Below are 26,083 nucleotides of genomic sequence, written 5' to 3' on the forward strand. Positions count from 1 at the left end.
TTTTATCAGCTTTGAAATATATAAACCTCCCCGTATATAAAATAAACCAATACAAATAACTCTAGTAAAGATTGGGGTTTCATGAATCCAGGTGTGTTGTTTTTGTAATATTGTAATGATATGCTTATATTGATGCATTTTTATTTAGATTTTATTGATATATTTTGATTAGAGATAAAGGGTATAAAGAGTCATAGGAATCATGTCACTGAAATTGGGAAATATTTGAGAAATAAAGGTAAATAAAGCAAAACGGAATAAAATACTTACCCTTTCATCCACATGGTGTCGCTGGACACCGCAAGGTTGTTTCCGCCTCGCCAACATCAAGGGAATACACTGGGTACATTTTCCTTAGACAGAAAGGAAAAGGACCTTCCATTTTTGGCTCTGCTAAGAAGCTCAAAAAGGTGAGCAAATAAAAAACGTATAGTAAATTGGGAATTAAGTTTCCAAAAAATATTGTGTGGTGATGCAATAGAGATTTGAAAATTGGAACGAGATTGCGATGGTATATTCCCAGAGAGGAAGTCCCCAATCCCGGCGCCTGCTGCTCTGGCTTCTCCTCGCCGCATGGGAGGCTGGGAGCGGCCAGCTCCACTACTCTGTCCCGGAGGAGGCCAAACACGGCACCTTCGTGGGCCGCATCACGCAGGATCTGGGGCTGGAACTGGTGGAACTAGTGCCGCGCCTGTTCCGGGTGGCGTCCAAGGACCGCGGGGACCTTCTGGAGGTGAATCTGCAGAATGGCATTTTGTTTGTGAATTCTCGGATCGACCGGGAGGAGCTGTGCGGGCGGAGCGCGGAGTGCAGCATCCACCTGGAGGTGATCGTGGACAGGCCGCTGCAGGTTTTCCATGTGGAGGTGGAGGTGAAGGACATTAATGATAATCCTCCCAGGTTCTCCCGAGAAGAACAAAAATTATTCATTTTAGAATCAAGAATGCCAGATTCGCGGTTTCCTGTAGAGGGCGCATCTGACTTGGATATGGGAGCAAATGCAGAATTAAGATATAAATTAAATCCTAATGAATATTTTGACTTGGATGTTAAAACAAATAAAGAAAAAACGAAATTTTTAGAGCTAGTTTTGAAGAAATCCTTAGATAGGGAAGAAACCGAAGAACATCGTCTATTACTGATTGCAATTGACGGAGGAAAACCCGAACTAACAGGTACAGTTCAGTTGTTCATCAATGTATTGGATGCGAATGATAACGCCCCGGAATTTGATAAATCTATTTATAATGTGAGACTGTTGGAAAATACACCGAGCGGGACATTAGTTATTAAACTGAACGCCTCAGATGCAGATGAGGGCATTAATAAGGAAATAGTGTATTTCTTTAGTAATCTTGTTTCTGACGATGTAAAATCTAAATTTATAATCAATTCTAATAGTGGTGAAATAAAAGTTAAGGGAGAACTGGATTACGAAGACTGTAACTTATATGAAATTAATATTGATGCAGTGGATAGAAGTGCATTCCCATTAACAGGGCACTGCAAAGTAATAGTGAAACTCCTGGATGTGAATGATAATATCCCAGAGATGGCTATAACCTCCCTTTTTCTGCCTGTCAAAGAGGATGCTCCAACAAGCACCGTCATCGCCCTGATCAGCGTGTCTGACCTTGACTCTGGAGCCAACGGACAGGTCACCTGCTCCCTAACGGCCCACGTGCCCTTCAAGCTGGTGTCCACCTTCAAGAATTACTATTCCCTGGTGCTGGACGGTGCCCTGGACCGCGAGAACATATCTGACTATGAGCTGGTGGTGACCGCCCGGGACGGCGGCTCGCCTTCGCTGTGGGCCACAGCCAGCGTGTCCGTGGAGGTGGCCGACGTGAACGACAACGCGCCGGCCTTCGCGCAGCCCGAGTACACGGTGTTCGTGAAGGAGAACAACCCGCCAGGCTGCCACATCTTCACGGTGTCGGCGCGGGACGCGGACGCGCAGGAGAACGCGCAGGTGTCGTACTCGCTGGTGGAGCGGCGGGTGGGCGAGCGTGCGCTGTCGAGCTACGTGTCGGTGCACGCGGAGAGCGGCAAGGTGTACGCGCTGCAGCCGCTGGACCACGAGGAGCTGGAGCTGCTGCGGTTCCAGGTGAGCGCGCGCGACGCGGGCGTGCCACCTCTGGGCAGCAACGTGACGCTGCAGGTGTTCGTGCTAGATGAGAACGACAACGCACCAGCGCTGCTGGGGTCTCGGGGTGGCAACGGCGTTGGCTTAGTGAACGAGCTAGTGCCCCGGTCTGTGGGGGCGGGCCACGTGGTGGCGAAGGTGCGCGCGGTGGACGCGGACTCTGGCTACAACGCGTGGCTTTCATATCAGCTGCAACCGGCGGCTGGCGGTGCTCGCAACCTGTTCCGCGTGGGGCTGTACACGGGCGAGATCAGCACCACGCGCGCCCTGGACGAGGCGGACGCGTCGCGCCAGCGTCTGCTTGTGCTGGTGAAGGACCACGGGGAACCTGCGCTGACCGCCACGGCCACTGTGCTGGTATCCCTGGTGGACAGCGGCCAGGTGCCCAAGGCCTCGTCTCGGGCATTGGCAGGCGCTGCAAGCCAGGAGATGACACTGGTGGATGTTAACGTGTACCTGATTGTCGCCATCTGTGCGGTGTCCAGTTTGTTGGTCCTCACGCTGCTGCTGTACAGTGCGCTGCGGTGCTCGGCGCCGCCCACCGAGGGCGAATGTGGGCCCGGCCAGCCCAGGCTGGTGTGCTCCAGCGCGGTGGGGAGCTGTTCTTACTCAAAACAGAAGCAGCAGAGGGTGTGCTCTGGGGACAGTCAGCCTAAGACCGACCTCATGGCTTTCAGCCCCAGCCTTCCTCAAGGTCCCACCGCCACAGACACTGTAAGTCTCAAAAGTCTTATTGACACCAATATTTCCTCCTAATCCTTTAATGTTAATGTGCTACGTTTTCCTCAATTTCTTTTGTTTTTTTAAATTATAGCTTAATACATAATTATTGTAGCAGCTTCTTAGTTGTTCTTTACTAGTACTAATTCATGTTGTTAAAATTACAGTTATGTTTAAAATCCATTTTACTGGTGGTAATCTCTTTGCACTAAATCTTTCAGTAACTGTTTTCTTTTATATTAGGTTTCTACTGATGGGGTAATTGATTCATCTGCTTTCTATGATATTGAGTATTTTCAAAGTTATATTTGTAAATGAGCACTTTAATTTTGAAAATCTAGAAAATGTTGTAGGAAAATAATCATAAGACATATGTTTTGGAGTCATTCTAAAGTCTCATTTATGACTACATAAAGATGTTTTAGTAACACCCCTTCAGTTTTGCCTTTTTGTTTCCATTGAATTTCAACTATTTTAATTTTTTTACTACATTAGTTTCTTTTTTCAGTCATATTTGTGCAGTAAATTATTTATTTTAATTTTGCCTAAATAGTTGGCCTTGCATACTCATGATTAATTTGATAATTATAATTAAAAATTTTAGTGTTAATCGCTTCATTTTATTAGTTTTTAATAGGAAATATATTTGCGTAGTTTAATATTCTAGAAGTACAAAAGAATGTAGTTAAAATTTCCCTTCCACCTCCTTTGCAAAGCCACTTAATATACCTTTTTGAATACTTCAAACATTCTTATTTCTTGGATATCTTTCTAGAGATATTTTCTTTATGTACAAATAAACTTCCCTACCCCTTTAAAAAACATATTAACATTGCTTTTAATTTTTTTTTTTTTTTTTGAGACAGAGTCTCACTTTGTTGCCCGGGCTAGAGTGAGTGCCGTGGCGTCAGCCTAGCTCACAGCAACCTCAAACTCCTGGGCTTAAGCGATCCTACTACCTCAGCCTCCTGAGTAGCTGGGACTACAGGCATGTGCCACCATGCCTGGCTAATTTTTTCTGTATATATTTTTAGTTGTCCAGATAATTTTTATTTCTATTTTTAGTAGAGACGGGGGGGGGGGGGGGTCTCGCTCAGGCTGGTCTCGAACTCCTGACCTTGAGCGATCCACCTGCCTCGGCCTCCCAGAGTGCTAGGATTACAGGCGTGAGCCACCGCGCCCGGCCTATATTGCTTTTAATCTTTTTCCAACTAATAATATATCTTGGTCATCATGACTTAACATTACTGAAGCAGACTTCTCAATCTTTTATCTAGATCTATGGTGTTCCATTGTGTGGATATATCATAGTCTATTTTCCTGTACCTTAACTGTGGAACGATTTAATTTTCCTGAAATTTGCATATTTTTCAATTTATACATTATTATATTGATGAGACATAATTTTGAGCTCCCCTTGTTGAAAAAAATCCTAACATATTTTGGTTAGAAAAACTTATTTTATTTTAAGATATAGAATGCTTCACGAATTTGCATGTCATCCTTGTGCAGGAACCAATTTAATCTTCTTTGTATCATTCCAATTTTAGTATACATGCTGCCAAAGGGAGGGCTGCGTCAGAAAATTTTACTGTTTATTATTGCTTTTAATTTCAGACTTCTTTTCTTTTCTTTCTTTTTTTCTTTGTTTTGTAGAATATTATTAATATAAGAGGCATAAGAAAGATAAATCACAGTGTGATGAAAATTAAAGAAAAATCTCTGCCTTTTTCCCCTCATTGAATGAGTCTATCAAGAGTCATGATGTCTTTAGTGGTTTCAAAGTGGAGAAATTTCCCCTGGGAGAATATGGAGAATAATAGATATTTTTGAGAAGACACTAACTTAAGCAAATGCGTACACAGAAAATCCCAAATATATCTAGAAACAAGGAATGGTCCATGTTGGTAACAACATGCAATCCTCATAGAAGAGAGTATGAGATAAGGCAAGAAAAATAATATGAGAAAAATCTCTTGGGTAACTTTGAGTGCTAGACTAGGACACTTTGACACTTCTCAAAAGTCATTTGAAAGCTATCAAAAATGTGAAGCAATAGGAATAAAAAGTGTTCCAGAAAGATGACTATAAGTGTTAAGTGAATGATGAGTGAGGTTGGGATAATCAAGGTGACACAATAAGAAGCTATTACAATACTAAAGGAGAACAGCAATTATAAAAACTTATTTAGGAAAGCATTATACTACATATGTAATTATTTTACTTGGAGTTGGGAATACTGGAGTGAAACATTCAAGAAAACTAGCTCTGTAAAGGATATCGAAAAAGGATAAAATATCTCAAGACTTGATTAAGGGACTGCTCTATGTAATATTATGAGTAGGCACTAAAATTTATTTAATGAAATAAACTTATAAAAGAAATAATATAAATCATATTGGAGACTGTAAAAACAGGTATGTATTCTTCATAAAACACAAGACTTAGAAAAGATAGAAAGGGCAACCACAAATGGAATCATGAAGTCCTGAAACAGAATATATAAATTCTGATGAAGAGAACAATTTAGAATATTTCATTCTTAAAAAGTTCACTTAATACAAATCTTACCTCTTCAAAGATTTCAAAACCCTTCTATTATTTTGTTTTCTTAAGAAAAATATCTGAATTGTTGCTAATATTTCCTGCTTCTTTACAAAACACACACACACACACACACACACACATATCCCCACCCAAAAACACCTTTCTGTTTCTCTTCTATTAGTAGAGTCTTGAGATCCTGGATCCCTAGAGAGTTCAGGAGTTTTCTTTTCTTTTCTTTCTTTCTTTTTTGCTTTTTTGCTAGTCAAGTGAAGCAGAAGTTTTCTTTTTTTTTTCTTTCTTTTTTTTAATGTCTTCATTTTTTTTCCTTTTAAAATGCAATAAATGGCATTACCACAGTTTATGGTAAGTTATTAGACATTGAAAAATTGATTTTCCATTATTTCAATGCAGATTCTACTTTTTTTTTACTGCCTAAACCTTTGTCTCTTAAACTCCATGCTACAAGGATCACTGATGTCCATTGCCTAGAACAGTATCTGATACATAGTAGTTGCTTAAAGTTCGTTTAGTGAATAAATGGAGGAGATACCTACCTATAACCATGTTTACAATCACATATTACTGTTTATAGTTTTTTTCACATAATAAGAAACATTATCATTTTCTTTATCCCCTTATTTTCTTAAACCATTTCCCCTTTTTTCCTGGGGTCTTTGCCCCTTTTGTATTAAGCCTGAATCTTCTGAAATTCTGAAGATACAATCGTGTAACCCTCTTTTCCATCACTTTCTTTTCTTAGTTGCAGGCAATGATGTGAAAATAATGGTACTTATGTCTTTGTAATGACAGGAGTTTTCTTAACATGGATACTGACCTAAGAATATGAAGTTTCCTTAACTCTAGAACAAGGAATTTGAACTTAGTGTTGTTTAAATGATTTATTTTGTCAGTTAGCTTTCTATATTATTTAAAAATGTGTGGGAAAAAAGTTTTTCTAAGGCATGAGGAAGCCACAGGTATGGTCACATTAAATATTCAAAAGCTGCTAATCACCTAAGAATGCCAACAAACGTGAGAAATGTTCTACACTTTAACAACAATGAAGAAAAAATTCAGCGCTTGAAATAAAACTTTCATATTATTAATATAATTTTTGTAATTCGTACTTACTATGTGTGGGCCACATGATGTCGCTCTTTACCGCAAATTCTTCCATAGTCAACAAAACGAAGTCATTTGTTTTCCGTTGGAAAGACGCTTCACTCTCTTTCCCTCTTCCGATGCTCAACAATGGCCAGGATTGAAATGAAGGGATAAAAAGATTGCTATAAATTTGGAAGCAAGCTTCGCTGACTAGAAAAAAAGGGCAATAAGTTGAAATGGTGTGTCCCAGTGGATGTGACAGAGGAGGCCGACATCTATTGCAGTTTATTATAATTCTAGCAGCCTGGAAGGGGGGGAGCGGCCATCTCCACTACTCGCTTCCGGAGGAGGCCAAACACGGCACCTTTGTGGGCCGCATCGCGCAGGATCTGGGGCTGGAGCTGGCGGAGCTGGTGCCGCGCCTGTTCCGGCTGGCGTCCAAAGGCCGCGGGGACCTTCTGGAGGTGAATCTGCAGAATGGCATTTTGTTTGTGAATTCTCGGATCGACCGGGAGGAGCTGTGCGGGCGGAGCGCGGAGTGCAGCATCCACCTGGAGGTGATTGTGGACAGGCCGCTTCAGGTATTCCACGTGGAGGTGGAGGTGAAGGACATTAATGACAATCCTCCTGTGTTCCCAGCGACACAAAAGAATCTGTTCATCACAGAATCCAGGCTGCTCGACTCTCGGTTTCCACTAGAGGGCGCCTCGGATGCAGATATCGGGGAGAACGCCCTGCTCACTTACAGACTGAGCCCCAGCGAGTATTTCTCTCTGGATGTACCAACCAAGGATGAACAGGTAAAACCTCTTGGACTTGTATTACGGAAGCCTTTAGACAGGGAAGAAGCTCCGGAGCTTCATTTATTGCTCATGGCCACCGATGGGGGCAAACCCGAACTGACTGGCACCGTTCAGTTACTCATCACGGTTTTGGATGTAAATGACAATGCCCCAGTTTTCGATAGGACCCTCTATAAAGTAAAATTGCCAGAAAATGTCCCTAATGGAACATTGGTAATTAAACTCAATGCCTCAGATTTAGACGAAGGTTTGAATGGAGATATTATTTATTCATTCTCTACTGATGTTTCTCTAGATATAAAATCCAAGTTCCACATAGACCCCATAAGTGGGGAAATTACAGTGATAGGACTAATTGATTTTGAAGAAAGTAAAGCCCACAAGATTCGAGTAGAGGCTGTTGATAAAGGCTTCCAACCACTGGCTGGTCATTGTACAGTTCTTGTGGAGGTTGTGGACGCTAATGACAATGCTCCACAGTTGACTATCACTTCACTGTCTCTCCCTATCTCAGAGAACGCCCAGCCAGGCACAGTCATCACACTGATTAGTGTAGTTGACCTAGATTTTGGAGCCAACGCTCAGGTGACCTGCTCCCTTACTCCGCAAGTTCCCTTCAAGCTTGTGTCCACCTTCAAAAATTACTATTCATTGGTGCTGGACAGCGCCCTGGACCGAGAGAGTGTGTCGGCCTATGAGCTGGTGGTCACAGCTAGGGACGGGGGTTCGCCTTCGCTGTGGGCCACCGCCAGCGTGTCTGTGGAGGTGGCCGACGTGAACGACAACGCGCCGGCCTTCGCGCAGCCCGAGTACACGGTATTCGTGAAGGAGAACAACCCGCCAGGCTGCCACATCTTCACGGTGTCGGCGCGGGACGCGGACACTCAGGAGAACGCACGGGTGTCGTACTCGCTGGTGGAGCGGCGGGTGGGCGAGCGTGCGCTGTCGAGCTACGTGTCGGTGCACGCGGAGAGCGGCAAGGTGTACGCGCTGCAGCCGCTGGACCACGAGGAGCTGGAGCTGCTGCAGTTCCAGGTGAGCGCGCGCGACGCGGGCGTGCCACCTCTGGGCAGCAACGTGACGCTGCAGGTGTTTGTGCTTGATGAGAACGACAATGCTCCGGAGCTGCTGGCGCCTCCGGGTGGCAGCGGTGTTGGCCTAGTGAATGAACTGGTGCCGCGATCTGTAGGGACAGGCCACGTGGTGGCAAAGGTGCGTGCGGTGGACGCGGACTCTGGCTACAACGCTTGGCTTTCCTACGAGCTGCAGCCGGCAGCGGGTAGCTCGCGCAACCCGTTCCGCGTGGGGTTGTACACTGGAGAAATCAGCACGACACGCGTCCTGGACGAAGCAGACGCTTCACGCCAGCATCTATTGGTGCTGGTGAAGGATCACGGGGAGCCAGCGCTGACGGCCACAGCCACCGTGTTGGTGTCTCTGGTGGAGAGCGGCCAGACGGCAAAGGCCTCTTCGCGGGCATTCGAGGGGGGGGTGGCACAGGAGGCAGCGCTTATGGATGTCAACGTGTACCTCATCATCGCCATCTGCGCCGTGTCCAGCCTGCTGGTGCTCACGCTGCTGCTGTACACGGCGCTGCGGTGCTCGGCGCCACCCAGCGAGGGCGCGTGCGGGCCGGGCAAGCCCAGGCTGGTGTGCTCCAGCGCGGTGGGGAGCTGGTCATACTCGCAGCAGAGGCGGCAGAGGGTGTGCTCTGGGGAGGGCCCGCCCAAGACCGACCTCATGGCCTTCAGCCCCAGCCTTCCTCAGGGTCCCACTTCTACGGACAACGTGAGTCACAGTAATCTTGTTTTCAACAACTTGAAAATAATTATTTTAGCTTTTCTATTTAAATATTCCATATGTAATTTTTTCTTTTCCTTTTTAGTTCATACTTTTATATATACATTTTAAGTGTTGTGCTGTGTTTGTCCTAATTAACTATTCAGAATTATATTCATGTTTAATATGTACTTTTGGTTTTGGGGCATGTAATCCGGTAGATTAAAATCTGTGACCTATGTTGCTCATTTTCTGTTTGTGGAGGAAGATTTTGCTAGTTGAAATTACGGATTCATCTTTCTATTTTATAGTGTATTTCCAAAATCCAAAGTTTACAAGTCCATACTTTGCTAGACAATCTTCATAAATGTTACAGTAAAAAAATTTTGAGATATATTTTGACCTAACATTTATTCTATATATTGTCCTAATTTTATGAAACATACATGTTTCAACATCATCTGCTTAATTTTGCCCATTTATGTTTAGTGTAGTACTTTAATTATTTTAATTTCTTCTTACACCAATTTATCTTCTCTTCTTCACCATATTTGTGTAGTACTGACTTTTTAAAACTTTGTTGAATTGGGCCGGGTGCGGTGGCTCACGCCTGTAATCCTAGCACTCTGGGAGGCCGAGGCGGGCAGATTGTTTGAACTCAGGAGTTCGAGACCAGCCTGAGCAAGAGCGAGACCCCGTCTCTACTAAAAATAGAAAGAAATTATATGGACAGCTAAAATATATATATAGAAAAAATTAGCCAGGCATGGTGGCGCATGCCTGTAGTCCCAGATACTCTGGAGGCTTAGGCAGTAGGATTGCTTGAGTCCAGGAGTTTGAGGTTGCTGTGAGCTAGGACGATGCCACGGCATTCACTCTAGCCTGGGCAACAGAGTGAGACTCTGTCTCAAAAAAACAAAAACAAAAACAAAAACAAAAACAAAAACAAAAAAACTTTGTTGAATTGGATCTGCCATGTTCATGATGAATTAATATTCACTAGTCAACAATACAGTTTAAATTACAATTCAATAGTTTTTTTATTGTGTTCCTTGTTTGTATAGGTAATATGTTCACCTTCAAAATTTCAAAGAATGAAATCTAGTATATAGTGAAAAGTCTCTTTGCTATCTCCAACCCTCAACCATTCACTTTACCTTTCTAAATTCCTGAAGCAATTTCTGTTTCTTTGTATATTACAAGGTCATGTATATGCATGTGTGTTTACAATGTACCTTTCTTTTTCTTATTTATTTATTTGAGACAAGATCTAGTTCTGTCGATGGGGCTAGAGTGCAGTGGTGCAATCATAGCTCCCTGTAACCTCAAACTCCTGGGCCCAAACAATCTTCTTGGCTCAGTATCCAGATTAGCTAGGGCTACAGGTGCGAGCTACCACAGCTGGCTAACTTTTTATTTTTACTTTTTGTAGAGACAGGGTCTTGCTATGTTGCCAGACTAGTATCAAGATATTCTGGCCCCAAGAAATCCTTCTGTGTTGGCCCCTCAAAGTACTAGGATTATGGATTACCTGTAGTGAGCCTTCTTGCTGGGCCCTGTCTTTCTTTTTTAAAAAAACAAGTGATTGCACTATAAGTCTACTCTCCTGCACTTTTTGTTTTTCCACTTTATATATTGCTTTTTGTGTCATATTATTTCATAAGAGTTTCCTCATTTTTTATTTATTTGATTTTTTCAGTCTTTTATATCTGCATCTTATTTTATTATATGGATACATCATGATTTATTCATCCAGTTCCCTTTTATGGTGTTAATAAAATAATGACTTAATTTTCCAAACTCCTTTTTAAAATTTACAAATAATTAGGTTCTATAGAAATGATTGTCAACTTTCACAGTTGGTAAAATCCCAATATACTTTAGGAAGTCATTTTTTGATATCTTGGCTTTTTGTTTCCAATGTGAATGAAGTCAGAGATATACAAACTCAAGAACTTGTTCAATAAGCAACAGAATTATTTACCATCGAGCAGCAAATTCACATTCACCATAAAGGGAACAAATTTGCTGCTTCTGTTGAAATAATGCTCAGTTTTTGGGGAAAAAATCTACAAATATTCTAGACTTTCAATTATGGTAATTGTAATTCTGTTTTTATTGCTTTACTTATTTCTCTTTTATGTTTACATGCATATATTTTTCAAAAAATCTTCCTAGCATATTATTAAGAAATTTAAAAAGTCCTGCTTATCTTCTGAAATGCTAGAAGTTGACAGAGGATCCTCCTCAGTCCCTCAATCTATATTCATCAACCATCATTACTTTTTTTAAAAAGCTTGATTATTTTTCAGGTGTTCAAACTCTTTGACTTATGGCATGGCTATGGAATTTTTTTCTCGTTGGTAAAACATCTTCACAGAGGTATTGAGTAATGCTATTTTCTTTGCAAAAATTTTGCTATTGTTTAGGATCAACTATAGAGATAGTCTTTGAGTACATAATGTGAGGACAAATTAGTTTCCTAGAAAATTCCTTTATTCATCTTTTCTATTTTACTTGTTTTTTTGTAAAGATTTTGTAGAAATTCAAAGGAGCTCTTAATTACCTACAATGTAGGCATTCATGATGAATTCATGGAGAATTTACTTTTGAGGTGGACTTTGAAGGGTGGACAGGATTTTGACAGATATAGATGAAATAATAGAAGAAAAACTTTGAACAAAGACTGTGTTGAGGAAGAGACAATATCTTTCCTGTAAAATATGATGCATATTGGAAAGTGGTTAGTGATCACGCTGAGAGGATTGGCTCATGGTCATGTACATATCTCCTAGATGTGAATCTAACATCTTGACAATTGATCAATAGAAAGGCAAGCTCGGTACAGATTTTAATGCAATACAATGAAAGCAGTACTCATAAAGACAAAAATTGTGATATACGAAAGGAGAACTGGATGTACACAAACTTTAAGTATGGTAAGCAAGGGAAAAAGAGTCATAAAATATGTATATGTCCATTTGGAGAATGGCCATGCTATACAAATTGTGATTTTCTGAAGATTTAGATTTTGGGTTATTATTGATTATTCTTTTGATTTTCATCAACTTGTTTTCTAGGTGATGTTAGGGTATATTGGTAAAAATGTCATGTAGAACTGCAGTCCCTAATCCCCCGGGGTGGCCTGTTAGGGACCAGGCCACAGAGCTCCACCGCCCACCACACCCACCCCCAGTCCGTGGGAAAATTGTTTTCCATGAAACTTGGGGCGGGAGGCTCACGGCAAGAGGTGAATGGCGGGCAGGCTAGCGAGCAAGCCAAGCTTCATCTGCATTTACAGCCGCTTCCCACTCCCTATTGCTCCAATCGCTGCCTGAGCTCTGTCTCCCTGCCCTGTCCTCTGTACGTGGAAAAATTGTCTTCCATGAAACCTGTCCCTGGTGCCAAAAAAGTTGGGTATCACTGATGTAGAAAATGAAAGTAGGTGTTTGGAGATATAGATTTAAGAATACTTCAAATAATAAGCTAGTTTGAAGGCATGGAAATATTAATTGAAACACTTAAAGAAAAGGATGGGAAAAATAAGACAGCTGAAGATATAACTTCAGAAAATATTCATATTTTGGAGCAGCAGAAAGAAGAAGAACCAACAGAGAATTCAGTGGTAGAAATCCTGCTAGGGTTTGTTGTGACAGAGAAATCTATGAAGGAAAGTATTTTAGGTGAGAGGCCTATTTTAATCAGCTGCAGAGATATCAAGAAATATTGTAAAGAATATGCTTTAGATTTTTCTTACATTAGTAAATAAAACTGGGTAGGAAATTTGACATTCATTGAATAGAGAAAAGCAGAAATTTAACAATAATCCACAAGAAGATAAAATATAGAAAAGGTAAAATTATATGCTCAGCTAAGAGTAATGAATACCACCATTTCTTGTGACCAGATAAATATTACCACGTTCCTTCCACATAAAAGTATGGGAGATAGTCTACACTTCTGATATCCATGACGTATCTAGATCACATTTAAATTTATTGCTAATTGATACCAATTTTAAAAATACTGGGAAGAAACTCCTTTCATTATGAAGAAAGATCACTAGCTAAAATTAAATTATTTTAAGAAGCCAGATGGTATAAATGTCTCTGCACTTGATAAAGTTAAGGATGTTCTATTAAAGTATGATAATGGGCAAGAAAGAAAATATAGCTACCTAAATATTACGGAGGTAATTCAGGTAATCATTACCTTTTGAAGCCACATGATGTCGCTGTCTACCAAGAAGTTCTGGCTAGCCAAGACCCAAAGTCGTTCCTCTGGCAGTATCTGTCTCTAAAAGCCGAACAATGGCAGATGCTGCGGAATTGGATTAATAGACTCCAGAAAATACAATAGTTCATCTTTAAACTAAGACAAGATTTTCTGATAGGAAATAGTACTTATCATGGTGTATTCCTGGCAAGGAAACTCGGGATCCCGGCGCCTGCTGCTTTCTCTTCTGATCCTCGCAGCCTGGGAGGCGGGGAGCGGCCAGCTCCACTACTCGGTTCCCGAGGAGGCCAAACACGGCACCTTTGTGGGACGCATCGCCCTGGACCTGGGGCTGGAGCTGGCGGAGCTGGTGCCGCGCCTGTTCCGGGTGGTGTCCAAAGGCCGCGGAGAACTTCTGGAGGTGAATCTGCAGAATGGCATTTTGTTTGTGAATTCTCGGATCGACCGGGAGGAGCTGTGCGGGCTGAGCGCGGAGTGCAGCATCCACCTGGAGGTGATCGTGGACAGGCCGCTGCAGGTGTTTCATGTGGAGGTGGAGGTGAAGGACATTAACGACAACCCGCCGGTGTTCCCGTTAAAAGAACAAAAGCTGTTTGTTTCAGAATCCAGAATGCCAGACTCACGGTTTCCGCTAGAGGGCGCGTCCGATGCAGATATTGGAGCTAACTGCGTTTTAACCTATAAGCTTAGCTCTAATGATTACTTCACGCTAGATGTGAATTCAAAGAACGACGAAAATAAATTGGTTGAGCTTGTGTTAAGGAAACCCTTGGACAGAGAGGACGCTTCGGCACACAACTTATTCCTGACAGCCACTGACGGAGGCAAACCAGAGCTCACGGGCACTGTTCAGCTGCTGGTCACCGTGCTGGATGTGAACGATAACGCTCCCACTTTCGAACAGTCTGAATATGAAATAAGAATATTTGAAAACTCAGACAATGGAACAACAGTTATCAGACTGAATGCTTCTGATCAGGATGAAGGAGCGAATGCGGCAATTTCGTACTCTTTTAATAGCCTTGTTTCAACCATGGTTACCGACCAGTTTAGCATAGATCCAAATACTGGAGAAATAGTAGTTCAAGGTAATTTGGATTTTGAACAAGTAAATTTATACAAAATCCGCATTGACGCGACGGACAAAGGTCACCCTCCGATGGCAGGTCACTGCACTGTTTTAGTGAGAATTTTGGATAAAAATGATAATGCCCCTGAGATTGCATTGACTTCCTTATCCTTGCCTGTCCGAGAGGATGCTCAATTCGGTACTGTCATTGCCCTAATTAGCGTGAACGACCTTGACTCAGGTGCCAACGGAAGGGTTACGTGCTCCCTGACGCCCCACATCCCTTTCAAGCTGGTGTCCACCTTCAAGAATTACTATTCCCTGGTGCTGGACAGTCCCCTGGACCATGAGAGTGTGTCAGCTTATGGGTTGGTAGTGACAGCGCGGGACGGGGGCTCGCCTTCACTGTGGGCCACCGCCAGCGTGTCCGTGGAGGTGGCCGACGTGAACGACAACGCGCCAGTGTTCCCACAGCGCGAGTACACGGTGTTCGTGAAGGAGAACAACCCGCCAGGCTGCCACATCTTCACGGTGTCGGCGCGGGACGCGGACACTCAGGAGAACGCGCGGGTGTCCTACTCGCTGGTGGAGCGGCGGGTGGGCGAGCGTGCGCTGTCGAGCTACGTGTCGGTGCACGCGGAGAGCGGCAAGGTGTACGCGCTGCAGCCGCTGGACCACGAGGAGCTGGAGCTGCTGCAGTTCCAGGTGAGCGCGCGCGACGCGGGAGTGCCACCTCTGGGTAGCAACGTGACGCTGCAGGTGTTCGTGCTGGATGAGAACGACAACGCACCAGCGCTGCTGACGCCTCGAGTGGGTGGCACTGGCGACGCAGTGAGTGAGCTGGTGTCGCGGTCGGTGGGCGCGGGCCACGTGGTGGCGAAGGTGCGCGCGGTGGATGCGGACTCTGGCTACAACGCGTGGCTGTCGTATGAGCTGCAGGCAGCAGCTGGAAGCGCTCGCAGCCTGTTCCGCGTGGGTCTGTACACGGGCGAGATTAGCACGACGCGCACCCTGGATGAGGCTGATGTGCCGCGCCAGCGCCTGCTGGTGCTGGTGAAGGACCACGGCGAGCCGGCGCTGACCGCCACGGCCACCGTGCTGGTGTCGCTGGTGGAGGGTGGCCAGGCACCAAGGGCTTCTTCAAGGGCATCGGCGGGCGTTATGGGCCCGGAGGCGGCGCTGGTGGATGTCAACGTGTACCTCATCATCGCCATCTGCGCCGTGTCCAGCCTGCTGGTGCTCACGCTGCTGCTGTACACGGCGCTGCGGTGCTCAGCGCCGCCCAGCGAGGGCGCGTGCGGGCCGGGCAAGCCCAGGCTGGTGTGCTCCAGCGCGGTGGGGAGCTGGTCATACTCGCAGCAGAGGCGGCAGAGGGTGTGCTCTGGGGAGGGCCCGCCCAAGACCGACCTTATGGCCTTCAGCCCTAGTCTGCCACCGTGTCTGGGATCAGGGGATGTAGGTGAACAGCAAGATTTAAATATCCATCAAGACCTCAAAGTAAGTCCATTTATATTTATAAATTATAAATTCTATTTGTGGAAGCTATTACTTTCAAAGTATTTCACTTTTGGGGGGCATATTTTACAACCAAAATACAAACATTGTTTTAATTTTTAAAATCTTATAATTAATATATTTATTAATGCTATAATACATTATTAACCATTCCCTACAAGTTAGGTTCGTTCTCAAACTCCAGTTATCATTGGATAGTTCCTTTTGTATTGAATATTGATTTTAGCTTGTGTTACATTGGTCTTCTATTAACAATGCTCGGGTGACATTCAGTGCATTGGGAGCTTTGTAGAAATGTATTATTCTTCCAAAGCCATTATTTATTTTTTGTGATTATACACTAAAATTTTAACCTTTATATGTGTGCTTTGAAATTCACATTTTAAATATTATCTTGTTCTTATATATTTATTTTTATTCACTTTAAGATCTCAATTTATCAATCTTTGTCTGTTTAGTGTCTTGTAGTCACAAATATCTTTAGTGTTTTTCTATTGCGGTTTTAAGCAGTTTAGACATAAAGTACAGAATAATAATTTCTTTCCAAAATTTCATACTTTTAATTTTATTCCTACTGTTATTATGAACTAGCTAAAATAAAATCAAGAGGGAATAAATATATTCCTTTTAGTCCAATATCATTTAGAACATTTTACTGTCTGGAATTTTTTTTTTTTACTCTTGGATGATTTTTTACAGCTGTCTTGTCGACAATTTAACATTTTTTTGGCATCTCTGTGTAGAAAATAATTGCTTCTAGACAGATAAATATTGGATAATCTACAATCATACTATCAATCCTTTGTACATGAGTTGGAATATTATCAATAATATTTCACATTAAAGTGATATTATGACTTAGAAATATGTGAATTAGAAAAATATTTTGATCAGAAAAATTGTACATGGTAATTCCATTCCTGCCGACCAAATGTATAATTTAAAAATCTTCATTACACAGAATATCCATGTTAAGCAGGGACCATTAGTTTTTGTAGAAACATTTAGCAATCTTTGAAAAGTCTAAAATCCTTTATTTTGTTGTCTTTCATCCTTTTCTTTCTTTTAGTTATTCTTCTTGTCTTCTTGCCCTTGCTTCTTATGACAGTTTGACCTGCCTTGATGTTAAATACTCATTGGATTTTGAAGACATTACTTTTTGGAGAGTGGTGGAACTTAATGGAAGGGAATGAAGGGTTTTGGGAACTCTGAATTCCTATGGTTTGTTGTTAACATGGTTTTAAATCTTTTTATCACTTAGGAAGCAGTAGTGTAATTATTTATGATCACATTTTATCCTCCTTGTCAACTGAAAGTAATCTGAAAGCAGAATTATTTTGTGCTTGATTTTATATTTTTCATAATCCCTGTCCATGTTTAGAATTTTATTTGGCTATTAAAAACACATTACATAAAATGAATCATTTTAATTTTAGTCCTCAACTTTAAGGGCTTTTGTCTTTTTATATGCTTCTCTTTATTATACTGTTTGAATAGAATGTGGAATTTTTCCTTTGTAAAAGTAATGTTACTCTTATATTTCCTATTCTGTCTATATCTACCTGGTTCTCAGGCATAACTTTACTTACTGAATTCTCCCCCTAAATGTTTAATTGGTTTTTATAAAATACCATAAATAGAAACAAGAGTACTTTTCACCACTTGGCATTGTATTTGACAACTCATCATTTCAATCAGTTTAGTTCTGTGTTTCTCCAACTCCCTAATTGATATTCAAATTTCATTTTGGATATGTGCTTTCCACAGTGAGAGAGTCTAAACCTATTTCTGGTATGTTAGTACTTTTCACTATTCTAACTATGGTAATGCTTTTAGTTATTAACTATTTCTTAAATTGAAATGCATCATAAATTAGTCATTAAGTACTGTGAGTTCTAGAGCTCCCAGGATCAAATCTTCCTTCTACCAATTATTTTATATGTAGCCTTAGGTAAAGTGTTTGTTATTCAGTTCCTTGGTTTTCATTTATGCATGATAAATGTGAATTCTCCTGCATAGTTTTTTTAATAAAGCAAGTTAATAGTTGCAAATTGTTTATAATAAAGTCTGGCAAGTGATAAGAATGTAATAAAATTTAGTTAGTATTATTCCCAAGAGGAAAATAAATTAATGGTTGCAAAAAGACAACCTAAAATGTTAGAAAGTCATTATCGTCTTCCACATTAATCTTATTTTATGTAAAAATTATCTTTTATAAACTCATTTTCAGATTAACTCAGGATGTCTCAATATTTTGAATATTGTATGGCAGAGTAAAAAACATAAAAGTCAGTTTTTACATATTTTAGAAAGTCAAATTTCCTGAATATGGAAAAAGTTTGGGACTACAAAGGTTAAAGGAAAGTCTAGACTACCTTATGTTAATAGTTGTATCTTTCCCATATTTACAAGTTGCCTGAGATCTCTCAGAGGTCTGAGTAGGTGTTTGAAATCTTTGTGTGTTTCTTTTCACTAATAGTGTTTTTCTTAAGAAGAAGTACAAATAATATTTTGATGATGGTTTAAAATCAATTTGTGTTATAATCCTACTAACAAAGGAAGTAAACCATTTGTATAGATAGTGTTATAGAATAACTTTAAAATGTGCTTTATTAGCAAGTAGAGAAGACTATGGTCACCAGTCTTCATTAAACATTAAATAGGGTCCTTACAGGTCTCTAATAGTATGCCATCCTGCCAGAAATCACTGAATTATCAAAACCAAGTCTCTGGCTTCAAAGGTTTGAGGCAAAATGAAGAATATGAGTCATACAATGCGAAGGAAGGTATTATAACAAGCACACAGGAGGTGAATAACAGTGAGGTTGAAGTTGAAAGAAAATCACTTCCTATTTGACTTTTTGAAGGTACACCTGAAGGAGCGTGGTGTTTTCAGTGGGGTTTAAATGGGTAAATTCCCCCTGGGAGATATTGAGAATAATGGACATTTCTGTGAAGAAGAAAATGAGCAAAACTGAAGACACAGAAAAGGATCAATATGACTGGAAACGTGAAAAAGTCCACTTTGGTTAAAACATATGGTTCGCATAGAATAAAGGCAGAAAAAGTAATGTGAGAAAATCTCTTGGTTTTGACTACTAGACTTAGTGACTTTGAGCAGATTAAGGGATTTGAATTTCTCTTTAGAATTAATTGGGAGCTATCAAAATATTTTGAGCAAAATAACTCAAGGCCTTTTCAAGAAGGTTGAATGGGAGGACAAACAAGCTACTGCAATAGTCAAGGATAGCAGCAATTGTGAAAAGTGCCTCTTAGGCTGTTATCAGTAAGAATATGAAAGAAAAGATAGATATGCAAAAACATCAATGTCATAATAAATGGTCATGATTTTGCCTTTAGACTTAAGAAGCACTACAGTCTAGATTTAATTGATCTACTTGAACTTTGGAATAAGATAATAAAACTCACTAGAGAGCCTTGTAAAACCTAGGCAGGAAAAGAATCCTTCACATATCTTTAAAATCAGAAATTGCTGTAAGTACTAAGGATGAACAATAATGAAATTAAAATGTATAATGGAAACAATGCATACAAACATACCAACCATGTTGGAGATTGTAAAGAAGAGATTATTCAAAAATGATAAGGCTTGTAAAGGATCAAACTATATAGATGTAGGAATGCAATATGTTTCTGGAAACAGATTATATAAATGCTAATAAAGAGAAAAATGTAAAATATTTTCTGTCCACACAAGATCTTACTTTTCTTGAAACATTTTATACATCTTCAATTCATAAAATTACCAAAGAAGACTACTTCAATTGTTTGCTCATTTTTCTTCATTTCTTTTTTCAGACATCAAAAGGTTTCTTTTTCATCAGTAGGTTTCTCGGTTCCTAGGTTCACTAGGGATAGTGACTTGTTGAGTTCTCTTACACCAGAATTCCAAATGGATATATATGGAAGATTCTGAATTCCAGAACAAAAGAATTTTCTCATTAAAAATTCATGCTTGTTTAAATGAATGGATCATTTTTGTTGTGATTTCATTTCTGTCATTATTTTAAAACAATGTGGAAAGTTTTCTGCACCCTAAGAAGGCACATTCAAGGTCATACTAAACTTTTAGAAGTGGTCAGTCTGCTAAGAATGCTTCTAGTAAGAGAAACGAGGTCTTCTACTTCAACAATGATTAATTTTAAAAAATTAAAAGAATGGAGTAAACTTTTGCAGAATAGTCGAGGAATGTTTACTCATGAAATTTGTACTTACACTTTGGGCCACCTGATGTCACTCTTCTCCGCGATGTTCTCTCTGAATCAAGACAAATACAGCCATCCTTTTTCCCATTCTTTTTTACTCTCTCTGTGCTGAACAATGGCGAACACAGCAGGATGGGACTGAGGAAATCAGATGATTTCTCTTGATTTTGAGGCATTTCTCACTAATTAGAAAAAGATCAAGTACTTGAAATGTTGTGCTCAGGTCAAGGAGACCCAGAGTCCCGGAATCTACTGCTCTCGCTTCTGATTCTAGCAATCTGGGAGGCAGGAAACTGCCAGCTCCACTACTCGGTACCGGAAGAGGCCAAACACGGCACCTTTGTGGGCCGCATCGTGCAGGATCTGGAGATGCAGCTGGCGGAGCTTGGGCACCGCCCGTTACAGATGGATTCCAAAGGCAATGGTGACCTTCTGGAGGTGAATCTGCAGAATGGCATTTTGTTTGTGAATTCTCGGATCGACCGGGAGGAGCTGTGCGGGCGGAGCGCGGAGTGCAGCATCCACCTGGAGGTGATCGTGGACAGACCCCTGCAAGTTTTCCATGTAGAAGTGGAGGTGAAGGACATTAATGACAATCCGCCTGTGTTCCCAGCGACACAAAAGAATCTCATCATCCCGGAATCCCGGCTGCTCGACTCTCGGTTTCCACTAGAGGGCGCCTCGGATGCAGATATCGGGGAGAACGCCCTGCTCACTTACAGACTGAGCCCCAACGAGTACTTCTCCCTGGACTTACCAACCAAGGATGAGCAGGTAAAACCTCTTGGACTTGTATTACGGAAGCCTTTAGACAGGGAAGAAGCTCCGGAGCTTCATTTATTGCTCATGGCCACCGATGGGGGCAAACCCGAACTGACTGGCACCGTTCAGTTACTCATCACGGTATTGGATGTAAATGACAATGCCCCAGTTTTCGATAGGACCCTCTATAAAGTAAAATTGCCAGAAAATGTCCCTAATGGAACATTGGTAATTAAACTCAATGCCTCAGATTTAGACGAAGGTTTGAATGGAGATATTATTTATTCATTCTCTACTGATGTTTCTCTAGATATAAAATCCAAGTTCCACATAGACCCCATAAATGGGGAAATTACCGTGATAGGACTTATTGATTTTGAAGAAAGTAAAGCCCACAAGATTCAAGTAGAAGCTATTGATAAAGGCTTCCCACCACTGGCTGGTCATTGTACAGTTCTTGTGGAGGTTGTGGATGTGAATGACAATGCTCCACAGCTGACTGTCAAAACTCTCTGGCTTCCTGTAAAAGAGGATGCACAAATGGGGACAGTTATTGCCCTTGTCAGTGTGACCGACCTAGATGCAGGTGCAAATGGACAGGTGACCTGTTCCCTGACACCTTCTGTACCCTTTAAGCTGGTGTCCACCTTCAAGAATTACTATTCCCTGGTGCTGGACAGCGCCCTGGACCGGGAGACTGTTTCCGTCTATGAGTTGGTGGTGACAGCTCAGGACGGGGGCTCGCCTTCTCTGTGGGCCACCGCCAGCGTGTCCGTGGAGGTGGCCGACGTGAACGACAACGCGCCGGCCTTTCCGCAGCCCGAGTACACGGTGTTTGTGAAGGAGAACAACCCGCCAGGCTGCCACATCTTCACGGTGTCGGCGCGGGACGCGGACGCGCAGGAGAACGCGCAGGTGTCTTACTCGCTGGTGGAGCGGCGGGTGGGCGAGCGTGCGCTGTCGAGCTACGTGTCGGTGCACGCGGAGAGCGGCAAGGTGTACGCGCTGCAGCCGCTGGACCACGAGGAGCTGGAGCTGCTGCAGTTCCAGGTGAGCGCGTGCGACGCAGGCGTGCCCCCTCTGGGCAGCAATGTGACGCTGCAGGTGTTCGTGCTGGATGAGAATGACAACGCGCCGGAGCTGCTGGCGCCTCCGGTGGGTGGCACCCGCGGCACGGTGAGTGAGCTGGTGCCTCGGTCTGTGGGGGCGGGCCACGTGGTGGCGAAGGTGCGCGCGGTGGACGCGGACTCTGGCTACAACGCGTGGTTGTCATATGAGCTGCAGCCAGCAGCAGGCAGCACGCACAGCCTGTTCCGCGTGGGGCTGTACACGGGCGAGATCAGCACGACGCGTGCCCTGGACGAGACCGATGCTTCGCGCCAGCGCTTGCTGGTGCTGGTGAAGGACCACGGGGAACCGGCGCTGTCAGTCACTGCCACCGTGCTTGTGTCGCTGGTGGAGAGCGGTCAGACGCCAAAGGCCTCTTCTCTGGCTTCAGCTGGGTTCGCGGGCCCAGAGGCAGCGCTGGTGGATGTCAACATCTACCTGATCATCGCCATCTGTGCGGTGTCCAGCCTGCTGGTGCTCACGCTGCTGCTGTACACGGCGCTGCGGTGCTCGGCGCCGCCGGTCGAGGACAAGTGTAGAGCTGGGAAACCCACAATGATGAGCTCCAGCGCAGTGGGAAGCTGGTCATACTCACAGCAGAGGCGACAGAGGGTGTGCTCTGGGGAAGGTCCCCCCAAGACAGACCTAATGGCCTTCAGCCCAGGTCTTTCTCCGTGTCCTGGACCTGCAGATAAAACCGGAGAACCAACTGCTTCTTTGGACTCCCCTGGGAAGGTGGGTTTTCCTTGTATTTTATGTATTTATATGATTATTTATTTAGTCTTGAAAGACATTTTTGTTACTTCATACAGCACATTTAAATAGTTAAAAAAAATTTTGTAGAAATTTGCCCGATTTTTAAAATTTCCTTAACTTCAGAGCAGACTTTTATCTTTTGACCTTCCTAGTGAGAATTATCATAAACCGTTCATTAAACAGATACTTATTGGGTGCTGAATCAATTTTATTTTAACCTGTGTTGAGAGTGACAATGAATTCCTAATGCTGAGCTGCTATAGCACCTGAAAACTATTAGGTGAGAAACCAGTTTAGTTGTTACTCATTAAGATCAACACCACTCTATCATTTATTTTTACTAGATTATGCATGGAATTTTAGTCTAGTTCTATTTTTTATAAGAAACCCTAGCAGAAATATATAGTAATTGTTACCTCGTTAAATTTGTCATTCTCTATATCTCTCTGGATGAAGACTGTAAAGATATGATTGTTCAGCACTCCTCAGTGTCTATTATTTCAGTAAGGAACTTCCCCTAAACTCTAGAAAGCCATTGCTTTCTACTTCAGGAATCAAATTCCACCAATAAATGTTACAAATAAAACCGTCATTTCAAGTTGTATAAAATATTCTCCTAAAAGTCTGACAATGTAGATTGTAAGAAAATGTTGATTGACAATCTTTTCTACACTTAAAAATTTCTTGAAATTCAATTCTTTATTGAAATTGGAGAAAATACTTCCTGACAGATCTTTTCTTCCTTCAAGAAGACATTCTCCTTTTTATTGAAATCTTCTCAGTTTAGTGGTAAAATGCTCAGGCAGGTAAAGACTCTACATATTGAGTTCTCTTGAAATTCATAGTTTATAACTTAAAAAATTTCCCTACCAATTTTGATAAGGATTTGATTTTTCTCTCAGTAGTCCACAAGACAGGAATCTGGATATGAGATTTGCACCTTTGATATCACTGCATATTATACTTTTGTTTCCTGGATTGTAGTTTGTGACTTTCAAACTTGTGGTTCTCCACACTACCTATAGTCCAAGCTATCTTTTTCTCTTCTAATTCATATTTTTAAATCTTCACTTATACTTATATTGAGTTTTTATTATGTGATTTATATTTCTCTTTCAGCTATTTTATTTTATATTGTGTCAAATATTTTACAGGGTATTGTCTAGTTAAAAATTCAGTGGAGCAGTCTTGAGAAGAGAGCTACAATAATAAATACAAAAATGAAAGTAAAATTTATTTAAAATACAATGTTTCAAATTTTTTATTTTCCCCTAAAATACATGTTTGGAATATGCTATAATACAATCTATTCTTTTTTCATTTTATTTCTTTCAAAACTTGAGTAGTTTCTGATCTCCTGTCATTAAACCTAAGTCTATCTGTACAGCTCACCTTGAATCTAGACTCAAACCTTCAAAAATCTCTGTCTTTGCACTTTATTTTCAGGTTCCATGTGCCATTTGAACTTGGGCCTAAGTATTTGAATATTTGATATGAATTGAGGGGTGCTATAATGTTATTTGCCCCCCAAAACAAGTCCCCTACTCTCTTAGAGCTAGTAATTATTGAGCATTTACGCAATTGGTAATTTAGTCTCTTATATTAATCTCTATTTTCTCTTAGAATATGGGCTATATTCATATGCAAATTCTCATAAGAGCTGTGAACACCTTAGTAATGAATTTATCTTTTGGGGTCATCAGGAAACATGAACTCAGTGGGGTCCAGAATTCAAAAAGGCTAGCAATTTCAAAACAGAGAGGTGAGAACATGAAAGAAACTTTAGTATTTTGCTTAATAGCTGTACTTGTATGCTTCTGTAGATAGCATTTCTCAATTCAAGCCAGAATTATGAAACCAATAATGAAGCTTCTCCTTGACAGTTCTTCTCAAATTGTTACTAGATAGGGCAAAGTAAATTATCATCCAATATGTTAACACTTTAGAGAGTAAAAGGGGCACTGTCAATAAGTATAGAAAACCACAGACGTAATCCGAGCCTGTCCCAGGCAAACTGGGGTCTATGGTGAGGCTATCCTTGGACATGCTAATGATAAGTGCATTAGCAACACCTGTAGTCCTCATTAAATGTACTGGTTCAAGACTCCTCTTTGGAATTTCCAAAATGGGTAATATGGGTAAATTTGCATTTTAAAGAGTACTTGAGGTGATTCTTATACAAATGAAGTTTTAAATTCATAGTCCTATTTGATGCTTGACAAAGCAAGTTCCTATTACTTAAAAAGATGTAATTTCACTTCTCCCTACTTTTTATTCAATATTGCAGATCTATATTGGGATATTTATGTTATTACTTGGTATAAAATGCACATCAGCAGAAATGGGGCTTAGTTTTTACTTTCTTGTGTTGAGATGATTAATCAATGATGAACTTATTTTTAGACTCCAGATAGTAGCTGAAACTGAACATTGATATTGTAGATGATAACTCATTACATTTTAATTCATGCTTTATAAAAAAACAATCCCTAAAATTGGAATTTGAATGGATTTTGACACTGGAGTCATTCCAAAGGAATAAAGAAGTATAAAAACAATTTAATAGGACACATAAGATGATGGATTGAATGACTCTCATTGCTGTAAATTTTCTTATTCATAAATATTGTTGTTTTATTTTTTAGATTTTAATAACAAAAGAGAGTTTAAAAGTTATTGATACATTTAAAAATATCACCTTTAGAAATCATAACATCATTAAATAAAAGAAATCAACCTTTGTATAAGACTAGAAGTTGTGATATTAAGTTTTCCTTTTTTGGAAAAATAGAAAACTCAAGTTTTTTCAGCAGCAGAGTTATATTCATAAGGAATTTTGATTCTTGAGTATTTGATTCCAAGAACTTGGAGAGAGAGAGAAAAAATATTTTTACTGCAGGTGATGGTGAAAAACTTCATTGACATTGATAAAATTATTAGATAAATTCCAGAATGGTATCTTTTGGGTATTTGAAAAACTTAAATATAACAGGGATGAAAGCACTTATCTCTGAAGGTAGAAATCGTAAATTTGTTAATTTATTTAGAATCATAATTAAGATTCTTTTTGCCCATGTAAGATATAAAGTGTGACTTCTGCCTATTGCGACTGATTCATCAATAAGAGTACTTTTCTGTTTTCGTAAAGACAGGGATCTCCACCCTCAGCCTGAGCAGTAGCAATAATTAAGGCATTGTAGAGTGACAACATTCTATAGTAATAATTCTATAGGTAATAATTTTTCCTGAGAAACCAAATTTGGTCTTAAGCATCATGAAAACAAATGTGATTAAACTGAGATCTGAGAATAGT

At 41.1% G+C, this 26,083-nt stretch overlaps 4 protein-coding genes and 1 non-coding gene across 5 annotated transcripts; 4 read left to right on the top strand and 1 right to left on the bottom strand.

Moving 5' to 3' along the window:
• Positions 1 to 508: 508 nt before the first annotated feature.
• On the top strand, positions 509 to 2,902 carry LOC123638734 (protocadherin alpha-5-like). The gene has a single exon (XM_045552568.1). It carries the CDS (start codon positions 509 to 511, stop codon positions 2,900 to 2,902), a length of 2,394 nt encoding a protein of 797 aa, XP_045408524.1.
• A 1,431-nt stretch (positions 2,903 to 4,333) lies between these two features.
• LOC123639015 lies at positions 4,334 to 4,440 on the bottom strand. The gene has a single exon (XR_006735585.1). It is a non-coding gene; the product is annotated as a U6 spliceosomal RNA (small nuclear RNA).
• A 2,313-nt stretch (positions 4,441 to 6,753) lies between these two features.
• Positions 6,754 to 13,436, top strand: LOC123638735 (protocadherin alpha-7-like). The gene is made up of 2 exons (XM_045552570.1): positions 6,754 to 9,118; positions 13,387 to 13,436. The coding sequence occupies exons 1-2, from the start codon at positions 6,754 to 6,756 to the stop codon at positions 13,434 to 13,436; spliced, it is 2,415 nt and encodes an 804-aa protein (XP_045408526.1).
• A 71-nt stretch (positions 13,437 to 13,507) lies between these two features.
• Positions 13,508 to 15,863, top strand: LOC123638736 (protocadherin alpha-8-like). The gene is given in 2 exon segments (XM_045552571.1): positions 13,508 to 15,778; positions 15,780 to 15,863. Coding segments are annotated over 2 exon segments (2,355 nt in total).
• Positions 15,864 to 18,917: 3,054 nt separating this feature from the next.
• On the top strand, positions 18,918 to 24,650 carry LOC123638737 (protocadherin alpha-9-like). Its single transcript, XM_045552572.1, is given in 4 exon segments — positions 18,918 to 18,986; positions 20,420 to 20,450; positions 20,453 to 22,749; positions 24,594 to 24,650. Coding segments are annotated over 4 exon segments (2,454 nt in total).
• Positions 24,651 to 26,083: the final 1,433 nt, after the last annotated feature.

Source organism: Lemur catta, chromosome 5, assembly GCF_020740605.2.
Source record: "Lemur catta isolate mLemCat1 chromosome 5, mLemCat1.pri, whole genome shotgun sequence".
NCBI lineage: Eukaryota > Metazoa > Chordata > Mammalia > Primates > Lemuridae > Lemur > Lemur catta.